The 23,530-nt window shown below is 38.3% G+C and overlaps 2 protein-coding genes across 2 annotated transcripts in view; one reads left to right on the top strand and one right to left on the bottom strand.

Annotated features, from left to right (window-relative positions):
- LOC119542921 (vomeronasal type-2 receptor 26-like) overlaps positions 1 to 23,530 on the bottom strand; it is an 84,110-nt gene that overhangs the window by 5,049 nt on the left and 55,531 nt on the right. The gene's annotated exons all lie outside the window — the stretch shown is intronic.
- On the top strand, positions 12,185 to 14,063 carry LOC119543190 (guanine nucleotide-binding protein G(I)/G(S)/G(O) subunit gamma-2). The gene has a single exon (XM_037847902.1). It carries the CDS (start codon positions 12,355 to 12,357, stop codon positions 12,568 to 12,570), a length of 216 nt encoding a protein of 71 aa, XP_037703830.1. The 5' UTR covers positions 12,185 to 12,354; the 3' UTR covers positions 12,571 to 14,063.

The raw sequence follows: 23,530 nt of genomic DNA, 5'->3' as shown, positions 1-23,530 counted from the left end.
TAAGCTTCTAGATACTGGGGATTCCAACAAGAGAACAGAGGAAATCTAAATTCATGATAGGGGTAAGGAGAAGCAGGATCACTGGACAGAGTTTATCAGTAGGAGGTTAAAGATGCATTAATAAGCATAGCTAAGAATATAAACCTGTGTGCCATAATTAGAAGTCTGACTTTAATTTAAAACATGTATGGAGAGCTCTTGTTGGAGTTTAAATAGAGTAATAACATTAGATTTGCATTTTTCAAAGATACTCTAGCTTTATTGCAGTACTTTGGATCTGAGAGAACATGACTAGAGGAAGACATTTAGGATTCTCTTTAACTATGGGGAAGCTATTTTTACCATTACAAAAATAGAGAATAGAAAGTGAGGAAAAAGCAGTTCCACATTGTTTACACTTGTCTGAGTTGGGAGCTTTAGTGAATGGACAGTGAGGCAATTCATTGAGGAATCAATGATGAGGAAGATTAGGGTAGGAGTGGACAAGGGGCACATTGGGTTGGAGGAAAATGAGGTGCTGTGTTGTTATTTGCTGCATCATCCCAATTGAGGTGTCTATACTTGGCTGAATCTCAAAAGGGAAATATAAACTGAAAATTTAGGAATGAACAGTCTGTAGAAGGTGGTTGAATTCCTGGAAATCAATCAAATATTAAGAGCCTTGGAAGTTAATTCTCTAAACCTTATTCTTCTTTGAATCTCTCTGAAATGCTAGAAATGTCTCCTGATTCAATAAAATTATGAGACAATCATGGAATGTGGAATAAAATATTCCCAGAAAAACATGTTCATAACCTACATCTTTTCCTGTGAGTGTGAGCCCATTTTAAAGTGAACCTCTTGGAAATGCTATTTTTATTTAAGATGTGGCCTCTGTGAATAAGGTTGGGCCTTAATTCATAATTACTGGAAGTTTTAGGTCACAAAGCCACATGAAGAAAGAAGGAGCTGGAAGTCAGCGGAACCTGGAGGTGGAAGAAAGGACTTTTCGACGTCCACTGCCATTCAGTGGGAAAGCCAGGGATCAAGGATCACAGGCAGCCAGACCCAGAATGCCACAGTCCTTGGGGAACTTGCTGGTGGCTTGATTTGGGCCTCTAGCCTCATAACCATGAGCCTTGCATTCCTGCTGTTTAACCCATTCCATTGTTTTTACTTTTTTTGCAGCTGTGAAACAAAAATAATTGGTAATAAAGCAAGTTTCCTATTTTAATTACCTCTGGTTTCTATAATTCAATTAGCTCATATCTAATCCAAGTTATTTATTACTATCCTTAAATCTCAATAGCCTCTGTAGTGGAAACAGAGATGCACTACCCAGATTCTATTCTGGATGGACTTGTCAGTAGCCTCAAGCTGTGAGCTCTTCCAGGTTTGTCTCAGTTGCAAAGAGTCACCTTCCTGGAGAGAAAACTCTTACCAGAGCAGCCCAGAGTAAATGACTTATTACAAAAGGACCATAATGTTCTGGACATTTTTGCCCACCACAGGACAACTCTGAAGGGCCATATATGTACCAATGTTCCTCCTGGAGTTGGCACAGGCTTTGTCAGAAATGCTTCACTGATTTACTCCCCTCCAACCCCTTCAATAGAACTGGGTCCTAGTAAATTTTCTGTATGCCAAACTTGATTTCAGCACCTGCTTCTAAAGAACCCAACTTGTGAAATTCCTCTAATTTCTGATTCTGTCTAATCCAGGTTCCATATTAGCCATACAATGGTTTTTAAGGTGAATCTTACCAAGACCCTGTTCTTACTGACTTCCAAGATCATCTCGCCTCTGTCTATGTATCTAATATTGAATAGAGACATTCCTCCACTCCTTCTTTCAGGCCTCTCAAAATTCATGTACTTTTCATTTACATGAAGCCTGTTTTTCTGCATGAGATTATGGGTAAATGTTTGTTCCTTGCCTGGAACTATTTCTGCTGTCCTTTTTAGAAGCTGGTTCTATTTCATCACTGACACCTCAGTTTAAATTAAATCTATATAAAAATGTCTTCTTTTAACACTCTTATCTACATTAGGTATCGCATGTTAATTCACTATCATAAGATTGCCATGGTTACTATCTGGCACATATCAAAATTTACAAGTACATATAAATGTTTTTTATGCATTTGATATTTACTGCCTTTAAAGGACTAGATGTTGCATGAAGGAAGACGTCATGTCTCTTTTGACAATTACTGTGTGCCCACATTTAACACAGTTACTACAGCTAGGGATTGCATAATGAATACTTATAAATGAATAAATATATTGGCATATGACTCTAAAATTTACTCTCCACTCTCTCAAATTATCCTAAGGAATTTTTTAATGCCAGAAAATCTGTATGCACGAGGAGACCTGAAGTGAGTTCAATCCATCTGCGAGAAACATTGTCAAAATTCTGAAAATAGTTTGCATTAAAAACGCCAATTGTGCATTGGACCAACTAATGCAAAGTTATTACCTGTAAGCTGTAGGACACATAAATCTGAAAATTAACTGCAATGCTGTCAGATAAAATTGATTAACACCACCAGAGGAGTAATTGAAATGGGGTGTTGATTCAGAGGTGGTCAGTGGAGGAAATCTCTTTCTCATGAGATTTTCTCAGAGAAGACACCCAAGTACAGGACTCACAGATGGGGAATCCTACAGAAGGGTTTGTCACACTTCCAAATCAGGAAGGCAATGGATAGTTTAGTGATCCAGTAAGAAGAAAAAGATACAGAGCCAAAAATAATAAATAGAAAATATGAATAAGATTAAAGAAGTAGGTACAAATGTGTCAGTAATGAAATTTTGCAATCCATTAGAATCTTTAAAACAACAAAATTTGCAAAATACACACCTAAAATATATGAAAGAAAATTTTTGGGATAGTGTTGAGGAAATTTGTATACTGAAACTCTATGTCATTATGATGCCATCCTTGCTCATAAAACAGCAATAAGGAATAAGCATTGCAGTCAGTAATAATAGAATATTAAAAGAGAAGGCAAAAAACAAAAACAAAAACAAAAAACACAAAACAACCAGTCTCATAAACAAATATTAATGGACCAGGATCAAAAGTAAATACAAAGTTCTGAGTGGAGAAAAGTCACACACCCACTTAACCTTAAGGTCCAGCTAATTGAAGGATTGCCCAGGAAAGTGATCAACACAAGATGAGGAAGCCTGAGAGCTCCATCTGTTATGTGAAGAAAAGATGTGCATGAAACCAGAGTTTGCTGTGAACTAAAGGTTGGGAGGTAAAAGTCATAACACCAAGACTATTGCTGGGTCAGTTTAGCTGCCAAATCTAAAACATCCTCAATATAATATTCTCAATATCACTATGGGGCAGAAACTCCACTTACACCTTCAGAAAATCTGGCTGTGGACCAGGGTTTAGGAGTCCAGGTAAAGGCAATTACAAAGTCACCTTCTAATGTACTTACAGGCACGCTGATTTAGTCTCAGCTTATTGAAGTTGTCCCAGTATCTTTTTTTCCATTGCTTCTGTAGAGAATTGTACTGTCAGCATAAAAATTGTCCTTTTATATGTGGTATTTTTGTTGTCTGAATGCTTTTAAAAGCTTTTTCTTTTTTCTTTTTGAGACTGTGCACTTAACAGTAGTCTCTCTTGGTAAGACATTTCCTTTATTAATCCTATTTAGAATATTCCAATTTCCATATAAATATTTAAGTATTTCATCAACTCACTAAAATATTCTCTTATTATTCCTTCTAATATTGAGGAAGTCAGCATCCTCTCCTTTTGAGTGTCCAGATTTTCTCATTCATCCAGCTCACCTATTAGCCTTTCATCACCTTGCCTATGGATAGTGGATCATGGGTAATTTTTTCAATTATTCTGGGCACCAAATCTCATTTCAGGGCTCTCCAATCTGGTGCTAATCTGCTTGTGGACTTTTCTTTTTAAATACTTTTATCTTTCATTTATATAAAAGCTTTTATGAAAATATATTTCAAGTATATATGATATTCTTTGAATATCTGAATTTAAAAATGTTTTATACAAAGTTATTTTATATTTTGTATTGGATTATTTCATGTCAGTTGTTGAGAATCCTGGGGGCTGATTTGAGGATGCTTTCTTCCAGAGAGAATTGACATTTGTTTTTATAGATACCCAGGAGGTGCCACCAACTTGAACCAATTCAGGAACCTTCCAGGTTCACCTGGAAGTCTACAAAGGTCCTCTGCAGCATGGCTTCAGTTACAGACCCTCCTATGGGAAGGGCTCCGGCTGCTGCACGGGACTCTGCAACCAGAACGGTTTGCTCATTTGATGTAGCAGACACATCAGGACGGAAGCTCAGCACTACAAGGGGAGGGGGTGCTGGGAAAACTGCCTCCCTCCCCTGCTATGGAGAAACTAAGGTGTGACGGACCCATCAAGAGAGGTTGTGAATGGCCTGTCTGCTAAAGGTGAATCAAGAAAAAGAGCAGAGATAGCCCCAGAGTACTGCTGAGGACCTCATTGATTTCCATAACCAGTTTGATGAGAATTTTTCAAAATTTACTGTTGAAGTTCCAAGGGTTAACCAAAGCCATCCTCAAGCCCTAACCATCTTTCTCTAGGCATCCTTGCTCACTATCCAAATTCAAGAAAAAAGGAGAAAAGATTGTAAGGACAGACTATTACTCAAATCTTCACAACAGCTACTTAGATTTTGGAAAATTCTAAAAAAAGAAAAACACGTGAAAGTTCTGTGCTAGGTGTTAATGAGTGGGATTCTACATGGAACTGTAATTTCTCTATTATTTTTCTGTAAATCTACAACTTCCTTCAAAAGAAGATTATGTATTTGAAAACTTCTATATTAATGGCTTAATTAAAACTGTTTACTAAAAGGAATAATCCTAATATTGACCTATTTATAAAGAGTAAATTGGAAAAGGAAAACTGTATGACATTATTTTTAAAATTTAAGACTTTTGAAAAAATATTTTTAAAAAGGGTATGGAAGATTCAGAAATTACAGGAACAATAAAGCTAGAGAATGATAAGCAAATGGCATAAAATTGACAGATTTAGAGGTGGGAATTGTTGACACCTGGGCTATTTTTTCTACAATTTCCTCAGGAATTTCTTGCTTTCCATTGGCTGATAGGTCAATAACAGATGTTGATATTTCAGGTTAGATTTGTTCCATGCTCCTTGACGTTCCCATACACTGATGAAAAAAAGGCAAAAAAAAAAAAAAAAATGTGTTTTTTTTACTTTCTCCTGATGCTCCTATAAACTCAGTGGAGAGAGACCTGCTGTGCAACCTAAGGATTAGCCTATTGTGTACTCTGGATAGTCTTTGTGAAACTCATTGAAATAAAAGGCATATGATTTGGTTACTATGTGTCTTCTAAAAACTACTGGTATGGCCAAGAGTGACAGGCTCATACCTTGCTTGAAAAATGCCCCTGGCTAAAACAAGCCAATACATCAGTTTGAACCCTAGAGAATAATGATACTGGTTGAATTTTGATGTATAACAACCATAAAAGTAGCTCTTCTAAAATTCAAGCCACAGCCATATGTAAGACTATATTCCAAGGGGCAGGGGAAGATGGTGGAGTGGTGAAGCAAAGATTTTTGTCTCTCCTCTAAAGCAGCTGGTAATTACCCAAGAACTATATGAAAGTGTTTTCAGGGTCTCCAGTAACCAGTCACATATGAGACGCAAGTTTGGAATTGGAGGAAAAGCTGAGATTCCAGTGAACATTGTGAGTTCCCCCAACCAGGGGTCTGGCATCCCTCTCACCCAGACCCCACAGACTATCTTGCTGCTGCCTCCCTAAAAGGAAAAAAAAAAAAAAACAAAAAAAAAACAACAATCTGCTGAGGACAAAAAGGTAGGCTCAACCCAGCCTCAACTGCAGAATTAATTAACAAATTAATTAACTAATTTTTGGAGCTGCAGGTTCTAAAGAAGGGCTGGGCTGTGAGAAGAGGGGGCACACAAAAGCAGGCACTCATTCCCAGGCTCCAAAAAAGCCCTTTTTTCTCCCTACATTTTGTCCCTTCTCCCTTCTCACTGACTCCTTATATTTTTGCATTTTAATAGCCCCTGGTGGGGGTGGAATTGAAGCTGTTGGAGAATAATTATCAGACAATAACCCAAAGTACATCTTTAAATGCTCTATTCTGACACTGACAAAACTTCCAGGCTGGGAAAAGACTTTTAAAAGGGACTCCTTTTTTTTTCTTTTTTCTTTTCTTTTTTTTTTAATCTAAAAGTAACATATGTGGTCATTTTCCATCAGAAAGCCCAAGTTGAACGACTAGGATAGGGTTGGGGGGAGACAGAGTACCCAGAATATCTCTGAATTCCAGATTCACTTCTGAAGATGGTCTCCACTCCTGTCTTTAATTGGCAACTCAGGCTGCCCAAGAATTTAGCTGGAGCTGCCCAAGGAGGAGAGGGAAGAAGGGAATAGTGCCCTTGAGAGACAATTGGATTTCCTAGGATTCAGAGAGTGGAGGGAGGTGCAGCTCAACTGGCAGCCCTCCTTCTGGAAACTCAGACCCTAGGGGCTGGAATTCAGATTCTGGCTTCAGTCAGCCACAGCCCTGACAGGATAAGAGTCATCAGGAGAACTAAAGAGCTGCAGGCTGGCAAGCACCACCTGCTGGACAGGTGAGGAAAAGCACCAACTCTAGAGGCCTCATAAGAGGCTCTCATTCTCAGGAAAAGTCCATACACACCCCATGAGACCTGGGCCTCTGTACACTGGGAAAATCTGAATGGGGTCAAACATATCTGAGGAGACCCTTTCGCAAAAAAGGCTACAAAGAGGCAGGGCAAGAAACAGAGAAAACAAGAGGTGAAAAATTCTGATCAACTAAATAGAACCTAAGTTAGAGGTCTACAATAAGTTGAACTGAACAACAGAGTTAGAGAACAAAGCCAATCAACAAGAAACCCTAGCTGAAAGAGAGAAAATGAACTCCAGAATAAACTAATCAAGAAAATCAGATGCCTAGATAACTTAACATAACAAACCATACTAGGAAACATTAAAATATGGGGCAGCCAAAGGGACAAACTAATAGTTCAACTGAGATACAGGAATTGAGGCAGCTAAGGCTAAATCAATTCAATGAACTGAAAGAAGATATAGCAAAAGAGATGAAGGATATAAAGAAGACACTGGATGACCATAAAGAAGAATTCATAAATTTGAAAAAAAAATTGGCAGAACTCATGGGAATGAAGGCCACAATGGAGGAGATGAAAAAGACACTGGAGGGACACAACGGTAGATTTGAACAGGCAGAGGAAAGGATCAGTGAACTGGAAGACAAGACATTTGAATTCATACACACAACTGAACAGATGGTGAAAGAAAAGGGAAAAATATGAGCAGGGACTTAGGGAACTGAGTGACAACATGAAACACATGAATATACATGTTATGGGTATCCCAGAGGGGGAAAAGAGGGGAAAAGGGGAAGAAAGAATAATGGAAGAAATATCCACTGAAAATTTCCCAATTCTTATAAAAGACAGAAATTTAGAGATTCAAGAAGTACAGAATACCCTAAACAGAATAGATCCCAATAGACCTACTCCAAAACACTTACTGATCAGATTGTCCAATGTCAAAGGCAAAGAGAATTCTGAAAGCAGCAAGAGAAAAGCAATCCATCACATACAAGGGAAGCTCAATAAGACTATGTATAGAGTTCTCTACAGAAACCACAGAGTTGAGAAGACAGTGGCATAGTATATTTAAGATACTGAAAGAGAAAAACTGCCAACCAAGAATTCTATATCTGGCAAAACTGTCCTTCAAAAATGACGGATAGATTAAAATATTTTCAGACAGACACTGAGAGAGTCTGTGAATAAGAGACCAGTGCTACAAGAAATACTAAAGGGAATGCTACACGCTGATAGGAAGACAAGAGAGAGAGAGTTGGAGAAGAGTACAGAATGAAGATTATCAGGAAAGGTAAAAGGAGAGAGAGGAAAAAATAAGATATGGCATATAAATTCTAAAAGACAAAATGGTAGAAAGAAGTACTGCCCTTACAGTAATAACACTAAGTGTAAATGGATTAAACTCCCCAATAAAAAGACACAGACTGGCAGAATGGACTTAAAAAAAAGGACCCATTTATATGCTGTCTTCAAGAAACTCACTTTAGACACAAGGACAAAAATAGACTGAAAGTGAAAGATTGGAAAAAGATATTTCATGCAAACAACAACCAGAAAAAAACAAAAATCAAAAAAAAATGGGAGTAGCTATAATATCAGACAAATTAGACCTCAAAAGTAAAAAAATTAAAAGAGACAAAGGAAGACACTATATATTAATAAAAGGGTCAATTCATCAAGAAAACATAACAATCATAAACATTTATGCACCAAGCCAGAATGCCCCAAAATTCATGAGGCAAACACCGAGATCCCTGAAAGGAAAAGTAGACGCCTCTACAATAATAATTGGAGACTTCAATACACCGCTTTCATCACTGGATAGAACATCTTGACAGAGGATCAATAAAGAAACAGAGATGTTGAATTGTACAATAAATGAACTAGACTTGAGAGACATTTATAGAACACTACACCCAACAACAGCAGGATACACTATTTTCTCAAGTGCTCATGGAACATTCTCTAGGATAGACCATATTTTGGGTCACAACACAAGTGTCAACAAATTTAAAAATATTTATATTATACAAAACACTGAGACCATAATGAAATGAAGTTGGAAATAAATAAAAGGCACAAGGTCGTAAAATCCACAAACATATGGAGGCTAAACAACACTCCTCTTAGAAAACCAGTGAGTAAAGGAGGAAATTACAAGAGAAATTAGTAAATACCTTGAGGCAAATGACAATAAAAAAACAACATATCAAAACTTATGGGGTGCAGCAAAGGCAGTGTTGAGGGAAATTTATTGCCTTAAATGCCTTTATTAAAAGAAAAGAGAGAGCAAAAATTGAAGAATTAACTGTTCACCTGGAGGAATTAGAGAAAGAACAGCAAACTAACACCAAGCAACAGAAGGGAAGAAATGACAAAGATCAGAGCAGAAATAAATGCAACTGAGAACAGGAAAACAATAGAGAGAATCAACAAAACCAGAAGTTGGTTCTTTGAGAAAATCAATAAAATTGATAGACTGCTGGCTAGGCTAACAGAAAAAAAAAAAAAAAAGGAAGAGAGTGGATGCAAATAAATGCAATCAGAAATGGGAAAGGAGACATAACTACTGACCCTCCAGAAATTAAGGAGATAATGAGAAGATAATATAAGCAACTATATGCTAATAAACTAGACAACTTAGACAAATGGACAACTTCCTGGAAAAGCAAAAACAACCAACATTGACCCAAGAAGAAATAGATGACCTCAACAAACCAATCACAAGTAAAGAAATTGAGTCAGTCAACAAAAAGTTCCCAAAAAGGAAAAGCCCAGGACCAGCTGGCTTCACATGTGAATTCTACCAAGCATTCAAGAAGAATTAGTACCAATCCTGCTCAAACTCTTCAAAAAATTGAAGAAGGGGGAAAGCTACCTAACATTCTATGAAGCCAAAATCACCTTATACCAAAATCAAAGATACTACAAAGAAAGAAAATTATAGACCAATCTCTTCAATGAATATAGATGCAAAAATTCTCAACAAAATATTGCAAATCAAATCCAGCAGCACATTAAAAGAATTATACATAAAAACCAGGTGGGATTTATTCTGGTTATGCAAGGCAGCTTCCACATGAGTAAATCAATTAATGTAATACATCACATCAATAAATCAAAACAGAAGAACTAAATGATCATCATGATAGATGCAGAAAGGGCATTTAACAAAATTCAACATCCTTTCTTGATGAAAACACTTCAAAGGATAGGAATAGAAGGAAACTTCTTCAATGTGATAAAGGTAATATATGAAAAACCCACAGCTAACATCATACTCAATGGGGAGAGACTGAAAGCTTTCCCTCTAAGATCAGGAACAAGACAGGGATGCCCACTGCCCACTGTCAGCACTGTTATTCAACATTGTGCTGCAAGTGCTAGCTAGAGCAATTAGGCAAGAAAAAGAAATAAAAGGCATCCAAACTGGAGAGGAAGAAGTAAAACTTTCACTATTTGCAGATGAAACGATCCTATAAGCAGAAAATCCAGAAAAATCTATAGCAAAGCTACTAGAACTAGTCAGTGAATACAGCATAGTGGTTGGGTATAAGATTAACATGCAAAAATCTGTAGTATACCTATACACAAGTAATGTGCAACAAGAAGAGGAAATCAAGAAAAAAATTCCATTTACAATGGCAAGCAAAAGAATCAAGTATTTAGGAATAAACTTAACCAAGGACACAAAAGACCTTTACACAGAAAACTATAAGAAACTACTAAAAGAAATCGAACAGGACCTAAAAAAAAAAAGGAAGAACATAGCATGTTCATGCATTAGAAGACTAAATATAGTTAAAATGGCATTTTACCTAAACTGATTTATAGATTCAATGCAATAACAATTAAAAACCCAACAACTTACTTTACAGAAATAGAAAAACCAGTAACCAAATTTATTTGGAAGGGCAAGGTGCCCCAAATAGCCAAAAATATCTTGAGAAAGAGGAACGAAATGGGAGGTCTCACACCGCCTGACATTGAGGCATATACAAAGCCACAGTGCTCAAAACAGCATGGAGGAGGGGCAAGATGGCGGCATAGAGAAGAGTGGAAGCTAAGTAGTCCCCCTGGAACAACTACAAAAAACCAGAAACAACTAGTAAATAATCCAGAATAACTGCAGGGGGACAAACGAGACCATCCACTCATCATACACCAACCTGAATTGGGAGGAATGCCTGAGAACACAGGATAAAATCTGTAAGTAAAACCTGTGGAACCAAGTCATGGGACCCCCGCCCCCATAGCCTGAGCTGCAAAGCCTCATGGTGCCAGAGAGAAGCTCTCTCCCAGCAAGTGAATATAGCTCAGCTGAGCTCCAACTGGGGTTTTAAGTAACGAGTGTGAACTGCTCACTACAGGTACACATCCCCAAAAAACAGACAGAGGCTTTGGGTGACAACTGACCTGGGAGAGCTGGAGGGTTGCCTTGGACTGGGTCTGTAGGGGACTATCTGTTTCTTTTTTGGCTCAGTGGAGAAAGCCCCAGTCATTTTCAGTTTCCAGGGCTGTGAAGTGGAGAAGGGTGGAGACAGCACAAGCAGAGAGAGAGACCATTGAAATGCTAATGACCTCCACCTGAGGGGTCTGTCTTGTCTAGGAGGAAAGGGGTGGGGCCCTTTCAATTCAGAACCAGACCCCAGAGCCTGGGGGAACATGGACACACCTCCTCACACCAGTCAAGAATTATAGGCTAACAGGCGTCACCTGCTGGGCAGAAAAGCACAGTGACCCGAGGCATCAAAGGGTGGAGCAATTTTCTAAGACACACCCTCAGGGAAACTAGATACTGAATATTTCTTCCCTGTGGGACCTGAGCCTGTTCTGGTCTGGGAAAACCGGATTTGGATAACCACGGAAACCATGCCTAGACAACAGAAAATTACAACCTACACTAAGAAAAACAAAGTTATGGCCCAGTCAAAGGAACAAACGTACACTTCAACTGAGATACAGGAATTTAAGCAACTAATGCTAAATCAAATAAAAAAGTTTAGAGAAGATATTGCAAAAGAGATAGAGGCTGTAAAGGAAGCACTGGGCATGTATACGGCAGAAATCAAAAGTTCAAAAAAACAACTAGTAGAATCTATGGAAATGAGAGGCACAACACAAGAAATGAAAGACACAATGGAAACATACAACAGCAGATCTCAAGAGGCAGAAGAAAACACTCAGGAACTGGAGAACAAAACACCTGAAAGCCTACACGCAAAGGAGCAGATGGAGAAAAGAATGAAAAAATATGAGCATTGTCTCTGGAAACTCAAGGATGAAACAAAGTACAATAATGTACATATCATTGTTGTCCCAGAATTAGAAGAGAAGGGAAAGGGGGCAGAAGCAATAATAGAGGAAATAATTAATGAAAATTTCCCATCTCTTATGAAAGACATAAAATTACAAATCCAAGAAGCACAGCATACTCCAAACAGAAGAGATATGAATAGGCCTACACCAAGACACTTAATAATCAGATTATCAAATGTCAAAGACAAAGAGAGGCCTCCGCCGCCGCTCCGTGGGCAGCTACTACTACTGCTGGGCTGGGCTGGGCTGGGCTGGACGGGTTGCGCCGGAGCTCGCCTGCACAGATCAGCTTCAAAGAGAGGAGAAAAGCCACGCTCCTCTGACCAAGCCGTACGAGCTAAGTGTGTCTGAAAAACACAGCCAGCCCTCCGATGGCCAGCAACAACACCGCCAGCATAGCACAAGCCAGGAAGCTGGTAGAACAGCTGAAGATGGAAGCCAACATAGATAGGATAAAGGTATCCAAGGCAGCTGCAGATTTGATGGCCTATTGTGAAGCTCATGCCAAGGAAGATCCCCTCCTGACTCCAGTTCCAGCTTCAGAAAACCCATTTAGGGAGAAGAAGTTCTTCTGTGCCATCCTTTAAGTCTTTAAGAGGCACCTGAAGAGCCTCAGGGCTCCTGGGACACTGATGTAGAGTTTTTAGCGAAGTGGACGCCTTTCTAGTCCACAGCATTTAAAGAGAGGGAGGAGAACCATCCTGGAAACTCCAGGCCATGCATGTTTAAAGAACTGGTCCCCTTTAGGAGACTGAAAGCTGATCCACATCATGAGTTAAAAGATCTGATATCTGCATAACTGCCTGGAGGAGGGGAATATGTAAAGTAAAATTGGTGTCACTTCTTTTCTGCTACCCCCCCCCCCAAAAAAAACCCTTATGTTTCTGCTTCATATTTAAGAAAATAAAAACTAAAACAGACAGCTGTACTGAATTAAGATATGTATGGCCTTCTTGGAATGAATATTGTCTTTAGAATACCCTGTGATAAACTAAATTGTCCAGTGTAGCCACAGTTTGGTTAAATGGCATTGATGTTTAGTCTTGTGCCTTTCTTTTCTTTTTTTCCTTTTCCTATCCCTCCTCTCCCAACCCTGCCCTCTCCCCCCATTAGACTAGTACAAAGATAAGGCTGGACTTGTCTGTAAGACCAAACTCCAAGGATGAGCATCCAAATGCTTAGGGAGATGTTCCTACGATGTCTCCTCATGGTAGTAAAAAAAGAAAATGCCAGTTTTCTGTGTGTTCTTATCACTATTCCTAACATTTGTATATGATAGCCTTGATTCTGCAAGTAAAAGTAAATAATGTGTTGTGACTGGTGCTTTCATATATTTGTGATAATTTTTGAGTAATACTGCATGAAATTGTCCCTATGTTACATCCATTCAGAAGTTTTGTTGTTTTATTGTAATGCTGGGAGAAGAAACTAGAGAGAAAAGAAGCTGGAGAGAAAAACTCAATATTTTGAAGACAGAGATTACTTCAGAGCCTTAGCCATGCCCAAAATATCTCCTAGATAACTACTGTGTAAATGCCTCTTCAAAATGTTTTTCAGAATCCAAACCATTTTGGTTTTATCCAGGATTCGGGGCAGCACAGATCCCACCAAGCATGAGAGGTGAAGAGTCACCATCATTGGGAAGTGCTTTTGCCAAAGTGTATAAGCAAGTTGCTTCTTCTTTCCCTGAATCACGGAAGTCCTAGATTGAAAGAACGCTTTCTGCTATTCTTAACAAGAAAACTGTAGCCCTCCTTTGTTGACGTGTCGGGAGAAGTAATCCCATGGCTCCAGAGAAGGCAACCAATTCTTAGAACTCCAGCAGATGAGCCACCACATCCGATTACCCACTGTTTGGGTAGCAGGTTCAGCCCCTGCGGCCACTCCTCCAGGAAAGGATTCCGGCTTTTTTCCACTGAGATGGTCTTTGTTTTTCACTCACCAAATTTTTCAATGGGGTCTTTTTGGTTTTGGTTTTGTTCTCCACCTTGTTTGTTAGTGTTTCTAAGTCTTTATTTGCAACTTCCTTGCAGCTAGACCTCTCTCTTCCTCGGCTATGATATTGAGAGTGCTTTTTCATTGCAGCTCATCAGTAATGATGATTCATCCATCAGTAATGGGGGGGAAAGGGGGTGCTGAAAGCCTTTATCACTTCTTTCTCTGTCGTTCTCAGTCAAGAGAGAGTCTTTTGTACATCCTCTTCTACCTTCCAAATGATTTTATTATCTTGTCTCTCTCCATTCTCTTCCTCCTATTTGTTTTATTTTGTTTTTAAGTATGGAGAGGGAGGGAAAGAGAAGATACGAGGACAGATTTTGAAACATTCTTAGTAAATGTTTCCTTAGCTCCTTTTAAGACATGCTGGTGAAAAGTATAATACATCCAATTAAAGCTCACGTCTGGGATGGAACAAAGGAGAGACTGAAACATTTGTGAAATGTGTGGCACTTATGTAAAGAGACTTCTGTTCAAACCTTAGGATTTTGCTACAGTCAGTGGGACGCTGATAAAGATTTAGTAGGAAAAACGACATTAAACAACAATATTGTACAATTAGCTTAGTAATACTGTGGAATCAGCTAAAACCTTAACACATTTTAAAAATGAGCCAAAACTTGAATATGTGGTCACATAAAAGCAAATGTGAATAAAGAACTCTTTAGTGGTGATTAAGGTGCCATTATAAACTCAGATGATTTTCATAATCCACACCATTTATTTTTTCTCAGAAGCACTTTTTCTATTCCCATGTAAATCTCGATCTTTGGAGCAATTAAAGTGGAATTAAAATTTTCAGGAAGCATTATGAGTCTGGTAATTAAAAGTTAAGGAAGTTCCAAACTGCATGTGAGCATATTTATAAAACAGAAGAAAAGGCATAAAATACACAGCCCATTTGAAATTAAATTTAAGGAAAATGGTTTGGCTTTTTTTAATAATTTCACATCCTACATTATGGCATCGTTATTGCATTATACTACCAGAGACTTTATATGAGTTTGGCTTACTGGTATTTTTTACTTATTAAGAGGAAAAGTCTTCTTTTGATTACTTATTTCTCTAAAGAGCTTTAATTCCTTTAGAAATTCAGCATTTTCACTAGCATAATTTTATCTTAAGGGGTAACTAATAGGAAAACTCAGCTTAATCATTCAAGGCCCTAATTCCTGTATATAATGTATGAATAGTAATGAAAATCTGCCATGGATTTAGTTAATAGATAGTAACAATAACCTACATAGTTAGAATGCGGATTCTATAAAGAAAAAATAATCTTGCATCATCCTCAGTATACTCCAGTTTCAAATGTTTTTATCCAACTTTAAACCAAATACTATTTAATTTAAATCAGAGGATCCAAATAAATACTTTGATCTGGGTCTGACTTTGCTAATAAAATTTAAAAGTGATTGCCTACAAAGAAAAATTTAACAATAAAAACCTTCTCTTTGTATATAATATATTCACATAAGCAATTTTGAGAAAACCAAGCATGCTGTCTTAGGGGATTTTTATACTTTTTTTTTTTTTTTAGTTTTTTTAAATTTTACTTTTGCTTCTAGCTGCTCCTGGTAATGGTGAATTGTTACATATACATTTTTCAGCCCAAGAACTGTTACAGTTTTCCTATTTAAAATCTATACAGTGTGGCTTTCAAGGAGGGAGATACAGAAATGTTAAAGCAGGAAAACCTGAATGTGATGTGCACATTTTCATCCCACATGGACAATGTATTTGTTTTAATAAATGGAATTTTCAGATTCAAAAAAAAAAAAAAAAAAAACAAAGACAAAGAGAGAATCCTGAAAGCAGCAAGAGAAAAGCGATCCATTACATACAAAGGAAGCTTAATAAGGCTATGTGCGGATCTCTCAGCTTCTGCTGAAGAGGCAAGAAGGAAGTGGTGTGATATATTTAAGATACTGAAAGAGAAAAACCACCAACCAAGAATCCTGTATCCAGCAAAGCTGTCCTTCGAATATGAGGGAGAGCTCAAAATATTTTCTGACAAACAGACAATGAGAGACTTTGTGAACAAGACATCTGTCCTACAGGAAATACTAAAGGGAGAACTACAGGTTGATAGAAGACAGGAGTGTGTGGTTTGGAACACAATTTGGGGAGATGGTAGCACAACAATGTAAGTACACTGAACAAAGGTAACTATGAATACGGTTGAGAGAGGAAGGTTGGGAGCATGTGAGACACCACAAGAAAGGAGGAAAGATAAAGACTGGGACTGTGTAACTTGGTGAAATCTAGAGTATTCAACAATTGTGATAAAATGTACAAATATGTTCTTTTACGAGGGAGAACAAGCAAATGTAAACCTTGAAAGGTGTTAAAAATGGGGAGGCACTGGGGGAGGGATGCAATCAACATAAATTAGAGATTGTAACTAATAAAAAGAAAAACAAAACAGCATGGTACTGCCATAAGGACAGATATATTGACCAATGGAAGTGAATTGAGTGTTCAGAAGTAGACCCTCACATCTACAGACAATTGATCTTTGATAAGGCAGTCAAGCCAAAGCAACTGGGACAGAGCAGCCTTTTCAATAAATGGTGTTTGGAGAACTGGATATCCATTTCCAAAAGAATGAAAGAGGATGTCTATCTCACACCCTACACAAAAATTAACTTGAAATGGATCAAAGACCTAAACATTGGCACCAAAACCATAAGACTCTTGGAAGAAAATGTAGGGCAATATCTTAAATATCTTGTTATAGGAGGTGGTTTCCTAGACTCACACCTAAGGCACGAGCAACCAAAGAACAAATAGAAAAATGGGATCTCCTCAAAATTAAACACTTTTGTACAGCAAAGGACTTTGTCAGGGAAGTAAAAAGTCAACCTACACAATGGGAGATGATATTTGGAAACTACATATGAGAAAAGGGTTTAATATCCCAAATATATAAAGGAATCCTACAACTCAACAACAGAAAGACAACCCAATTAAAGAATGGGCAAAGGACATGGACAGACACTTTTCTGAAGAGGAAATTCAAATGGCTCAAAAGCATATGAAAAAATGCTCAACTTCACTGGCTATCAGAGAAATGCAAATCAAAACCACAATGAGATATCATCTCACACCTACCAGAATGGCCATTATCCAAAAAACAGAAAATGACAAGTGCTGGAGAGGATGTGGAGAAAGAGGCACACTTATTCATTGTTGGTGGGAATGTAGAATGGGCAACCACTCTGGAAGACAGTGTGGAGTTTCCTCAGGAAGCTAAATATAGATTTGCCATATGACCCAGCTATTCCATTACTGGGTATATACTCAGAGGAACTGAAGCTTAATACACAAACAGACAATTGTAAACCAATGTTTATTGCAGCATTATTCACAATTGCCAAGAGATGGAAACAGCCCAAATGTCCATCAAAGGACAAGTGGATAAATAAACTGTGGTATATACACATGATGGAATATTATGCAGCTGTAAGACAGAACAAAGACATGGATCATGTAATAATGTGGATGAACCTTGAGGACATTATGCTGAGTGAAGTTAGCCAGAAACAAAAGGACAGATTCTGTATGGTCTCACTAATATGAACAGACATTAATGAACAAACTTTGGGAGTTAAATGCTGACAACACAGGTGACCAGGAGATAGAAAGAGGACAGAGATCGGCCATTTGATGCTGAAGGACTAAAGAATGTTTAAGATTGATTGCATAGATCCAGAAATAGATAGCATAATACTGTGTGATGGTAGCACAGTATTGTAAGTACACTGAACAAAGATGTCTGTGAGTAAAGCTGAAAGAGGTGGGATAGGAGAATGTATGACAACAGAGGTAAAGATAGATGATAAAGACTGGTACTGTATAATGTGGCAAAAAATGGAGTGGCCAATGACTGTTACTAAATATACAAATATAAAAATGTTTTTGCATGTGGGAAAGCAAATGAACGTCAAACACGTAGAAATTTGAAAAAGGGATAGTATTCAGGAAAAAACATAATCAAAGCAAACTGGAGTCTATGGTCAACAGTAACATTGTAATATACCTCCATTAAATGTAACAGAGGCAATATGCCAATGCTAAATGTATATGAGAGGGGGATATAGGGGAGTAATATGGGATTCTTGGTAGTGGTGTTATTTGCTGTCCTTAGTAGTATATTGTATTGTATGACACATTATTTTTCTTTTTATCATTTCTTCTTATTGCTAAAAAAAAAAAAAACAATTTTTCTTGTAGTAATCAGTATGTTCAAGTGCTGATTGTGGTGATAAATGTGCAACTTTATGATGATACTATGAACAACTGATTGTACACTGTGGATAAATGTATGGTATGTGAATATAACTCTATAAAATTGTAGGAAAATATATATATAGGAGTAAAAGTGTTGGAGAAAACATGGTGAGAGGGATGATGCCTCACCAATATGGACTAACTACAATGTGTAAACTCAGAATTGAATCTTAGAACATAGCCTAACGTGGACACAATAATTGTAATAGTCCCTAGATTGTAAGCTCTTACAGCAGTTAACTCTATCCCTAAATTGTAAGGCCTATCTCTAAACTTTGAGATGCTGATCCCCTAGCGTATAACCTGATTGGTCTCTGGAACAATGCATATCTCTGAGACACCTGAAACTCAGAGCTAGAGATCGGCAGATATGAATGTCAGTATTAGTGCATACAGCCACTGTCAAAAAAAAAAAAAAAAAAAAAAAAAGCTGAAAAAGAGCCCAGACTTCAATTAGTGATATGAATGAAGCAGGTCTGGTTAAGACCAGGGCAAGCCAGGCCAAAGGATAAAGGTTGAACCTGATTGTGTTTTAAAACTTCAACTTCCATATGAGACCAAGGGAATAGATATCTATTTGGAACAGGATCTAAATTTTCTAAACGGTACAACTCTACAGTCGATTTGTTCAAACACCACAATTGCATGGAACTTTGAATAGGAAGTGAGATACGGTAGGTTAGTATAGGCTGGAGTGAAATAGTGACACATCCTAGAGTAATTTGGGCAGATAATAAAAAATATATTTACAGCCTCCCCCTCCCCAGTCCTGAGGATCTGGGGGAAGGTGCAGATGTGTTGGACATCCTCACCTGGACTGGTGTTGAGGTTGTCACAAACATTGGGACTGGCGGTTTGATGTGCTGAGCCCTCAAGCATGGGACTTGCCCTTATGAAGCTCATTACCACAAAGGAGAGTCTAAACATGTATGTAATGGTGCCTAAGAGTCTCCCCCTGAGTACCTCTTTGTTGCTCAGATGTGGCCCTCTCTCTCTCTAACTGAGCCATCTCAACAGGTGAACTCGCTGTCCTCCCCTCTACGTGGGACCCGACTCCCAGGGGTGTAAATCTCCCTGGCAACTCAGAGTATGACTCCCGGGGATGAATGTGGACCCAGCATCGTGGGACTGAGAGTATCTTCTTGACCAAAAGGGGGATGCACAATGAGATGAAATAGTTTCAGTGGCTGAGAGATTCCAAATGGAGTCGAGAGGTCACTCTGGTGGACATTCTTATGCACTATATAGATAACACCTCTTAGGCTTTAATGTATTGGAACAGCTAGAATTAAATACCTGAAACTACCAAACTCCAACCCAGCAGTCTGGACTCCTGAAGACAATTATATAATAATGTAGATTACAAGGGGTGACAGTGTGATTGTGAAGACCTTGTGGATCACACCCCCTTTATCTAGTGTATGGATGAGTGGAGGAATGGGGATAAAAACTAAAGGACAAATGAGGTGGGATGGGGGGATGATTTGGGTGTTCTTTTTTCACTTTTATTTTTTATTCTTGTTCTGGTTCTTTCTGATATAAGGAAAATGTTCAGAGATAGATTGTGGTGATAAACGCATAACTATGTTATCATACTGTGGACAGTGGATTGTATATCATGGATGATTGTATGGTGTGTGAATGTATTTCAATAAAACTGAATTTAATAATAAAAAAAAAGAAATAAAGCATTAAAACAATAATAATAATAAAAAAAAAGCAACCAGCTTGCAAAAGGACTTTGGCATACAGCCTGCTCCTAAGTTTGAGACTGCCCAGTTGGTGGTGAATAACAACACCTACAATAATAAAAGCAGCAACTACTCCCAGGTAACTGGCAGATGCTGTAAGTACACATTGTGTCTGTTCTTCCTGGATGAATAAACTGTGGTTCATCTCAAAAAAAAAAAAAAAAAAAAAGGAAAAAGGAAAATAGTCTAAAATTCTTTAAGTCCAACTTTTTATAATCCTCTGTCAAGACAGGACCATAAGGCAAGCTTATAAAGAATATCTTAGAGGCAAAATAAAAAAATAAATCCCTTTTATCTCAAAAAAAAGGAAATATTTTAAATAACCCATTGTTAGTCAAACCTCCACAACTTAAAACATCAAAAAGGCTCAAAAATAAAAATCCCCTAAACCTAGCCTCTGAGCCCACCAAACCTATAGCAAATAAAAATATAAAAAGTAAAAAAATCCATGTCCCTTTTCTATAACAAACTTAAGACAGTGTAAAAAAAACAACTGAGGTTTCCAGAGGATGGCAGATTAAGAGAGAATGGGCAAAAAAAAACTCCATGAAAAATACTAGATAAAAGACAGAAAGTGCTCCAGAACACCAGATCCAGTGATGCACCAGCTGGACAAGATCTGCTAAATCCATAGTGTGATGGTTGGGTTCATGTGTCAACTTGGCCAGGTGATAGTACCCAGCTGTCTGGTCAAGCAAACACAATTGCCACAAGGACGTTTGTTGCTGGTTGATAAACCAACAGGCTGGTTTATTAAATTACCAGTCAATTAGATGCAGCTGTGACTGATGACTCACTGAAGGGTGTGCCATCCACACTGAGAGAATGCAATTGGCTGGATTTAATCCAATTAATCAGTTGAAGACTTATAAGCAAGAGAGATAGAGGACCTTCACTTCTTCTTCAGCTGCCCAGTGAAGTGTTTCCTGAGGAGTTTGTTGAAGTCGCCAATTTGTTTCCTGAGGAGTTCATTGAACACGTTTGTTGAAGATCCCAGTTCATTTCCTGAGGAGTTCATCGAAGTTCCCAGTTCATTTCCTGAGTTCACTGAACATCTTCATTGGAGTTGCCAGTTTGCTGACTGCCTTACAGAATATGGACTCGTGCATACGCACAGTTATGTGAGTCACTTTTATTCCTAGATATCTCTCATTGATTCTGTTTCCCTAGAGAACCCTAACTAATACACATAGGACCATGCACTTGGTGAAACCAGGAGTCTGCATTCTGAAACAAGTGAGTGAGCCTGCCAGAGAACCAGCAGCCACGCTGCAGTCTAGGGAAACCGGGAGTTGGCTTTGGAGATAGTTTTGTTTTAAAAACCCAAAAGCAGCTGCAGATCTGGCAGTGAGAGCTGCACAGTGAAGTGCAGCAGGAACTGCTTCCCCACAACCTGTGGGCATGCCTCAATATCCGGCATGGACTTAGGTTTCTGCACACCTACAGCTAATTGTCTTAGAGCTAGGAAGGTGGAGGTCAGTGAAAAGGGGAAAATAACCACGCCCCATACAGCCATCTTCCCAGCAGGCTGGTAACATTCCTGCCAGGCACTGCAGCCCAGAGCTGTGCCGCATAACCCAGCATGGTGAGAAGTGTTTCCAGCAACACACACACATGCCTCAATATCCAGCATGTATGATAGTCTTTTGCACACCTGCAGCTAATTGTCCTGAATTTAGGAAGGCAGAGGTGTGTGAAAAGGGGGAAATTAACATATTCCATGGAGCCACTCTTTCAGTGAGATGAATGAAAATGAGAACACAACATATGCAAACCTATGCAATGCAGCAATAGTAGTACTGAGGGGGAAATTCAAGGCTCTAAATGCATACTTTAAAAAGGAAAAAGGAGCAAAAATCAAAGAACTAATGGAGCAACTGAAGAAGCTAAAACTTCCCTTGGGGGACAGCAGAGCCCTAGGAGGGCATGGTTTGGAAGAGGGACCCACTTGAAAGTCACAGGGACCATACACCAATACCAGGGACTTGTGGGTCAGTGGCAGAAACAAACTGTGGCAAGACTGAACTGAAGATTTAGACTTCTGCAACAGCTTTAAATCTCCAGGAACACCTGGGAGTTTTGATTATTATAGCTGCACTCCCTTCCTAACCACTCAGACACATCCCAAATTCAGGGTGGGCAGCACCAACAACACATGGAAACTTGGTGCACCAATTGGACCCCCATAAGATTCAGATCCCCACTCAACACAAAGACAAAGTTGGGGAGAATTGGCTTGCGGGGAATAAGTAGCTTGTGGATGCCACCTGCTGGCTATTAGAGAAAGTGTACTCCACCAAGCAATAGATCTGACAAATTAGAGATAAGTGTTTGAATAAGTCAACATATCCTAAAAGAACCCTATCAAGTTAAGCAAGTGCCAAGAGGCCAAAAACAGAAAATTTTAAAGCACATGAAGAAACAAGAAGATATGGATAACCAAAACTCAAACACCCAAGTCAAAGGACCAGAGGAGACACAGTACTCAGAGTAATTAATCAAAGAACTAAATACAAACAATGAGAGCATGGCACAGGATATAAAGGCCATGAAGAAGACCCTAGAAGAGCATAAAGAAGAATTTGCAAGAGTAAATAAAAAAAATAGATGATCTTATGGAAATAAAAGAAACTGTTGACCAAATTAAAAAGATTCTGGATAATCACAGTACTAGATTAGAGGAAGCTGAACAGCAAATCAGTAACCTCAAAGAGGGCAGAACAAAAAGTGAAAGAACAAAAGAAAGAATGGGGAAAAACATTGAAAAAATCAAACTGGACCTCAGGGATATAATGGACCATATAAACGTCCAAATATTAGAGTCATTGGTGTTCCAGAAGGGGAAGAGAAGGGTAAAGGTCTAGGAAGAGTATTCAAAGAAATTGTTGGAGAAAACATACCAAACCTTCTAAACAACATAAATACACAAATCATAAATGCCCAGTGAACTCCAAACACAATGAATCTAAATAAACCCACTCCAAGACATATTCTGATTAGATTGTCAAATGCTGAAGAAAAGGGGAAAGTTATGAAAGCAGCAAGAGAAAATCAATTCACCAATTACAAAGGAAACAGCATAAGACTAAGTACTGAATACTCAGTGGCCACCATAAAGACGAGAAAGCAGTGGCATGACATTTAAGATTCTGAAAGAGAAAAATTGCCAATCGAGAATTCTTTATCCAGCAAAGCTCTCCTTCAAATTTGAGGGAGATCTTAAATTTTTCACAGACAAACAAATGTGAGAGAATTTTCTCACAAGAGACCTGCCCTACTTGAGATACTAAAGGGAACCCTTCCAACAGAGAAACAAAGAAAGAAGAGAGAGAGATGGAGAAAGGTTCAGTAATAAAGAGATTCAGTATGGGTACATTAAAGGACATTAAGAGAGGGGGAAAAGTATACTTGACAAACATAAATCAAAGGATAGGATGGCTGATTCAAGAAATGCCTTCACAGTAATAATACTGAATGTAATTGATTAAGCACCCCAATTAAAAAATAT

This window comes from Choloepus didactylus, chromosome 8 (genome assembly GCF_015220235.1).
Source record: "Choloepus didactylus isolate mChoDid1 chromosome 8, mChoDid1.pri, whole genome shotgun sequence".
Lineage (NCBI taxonomy): Eukaryota > Metazoa > Chordata > Mammalia > Pilosa > Megalonychidae > Choloepus > Choloepus didactylus.
This window is presented reverse-complemented; position numbering and strand designations above follow the sequence as displayed.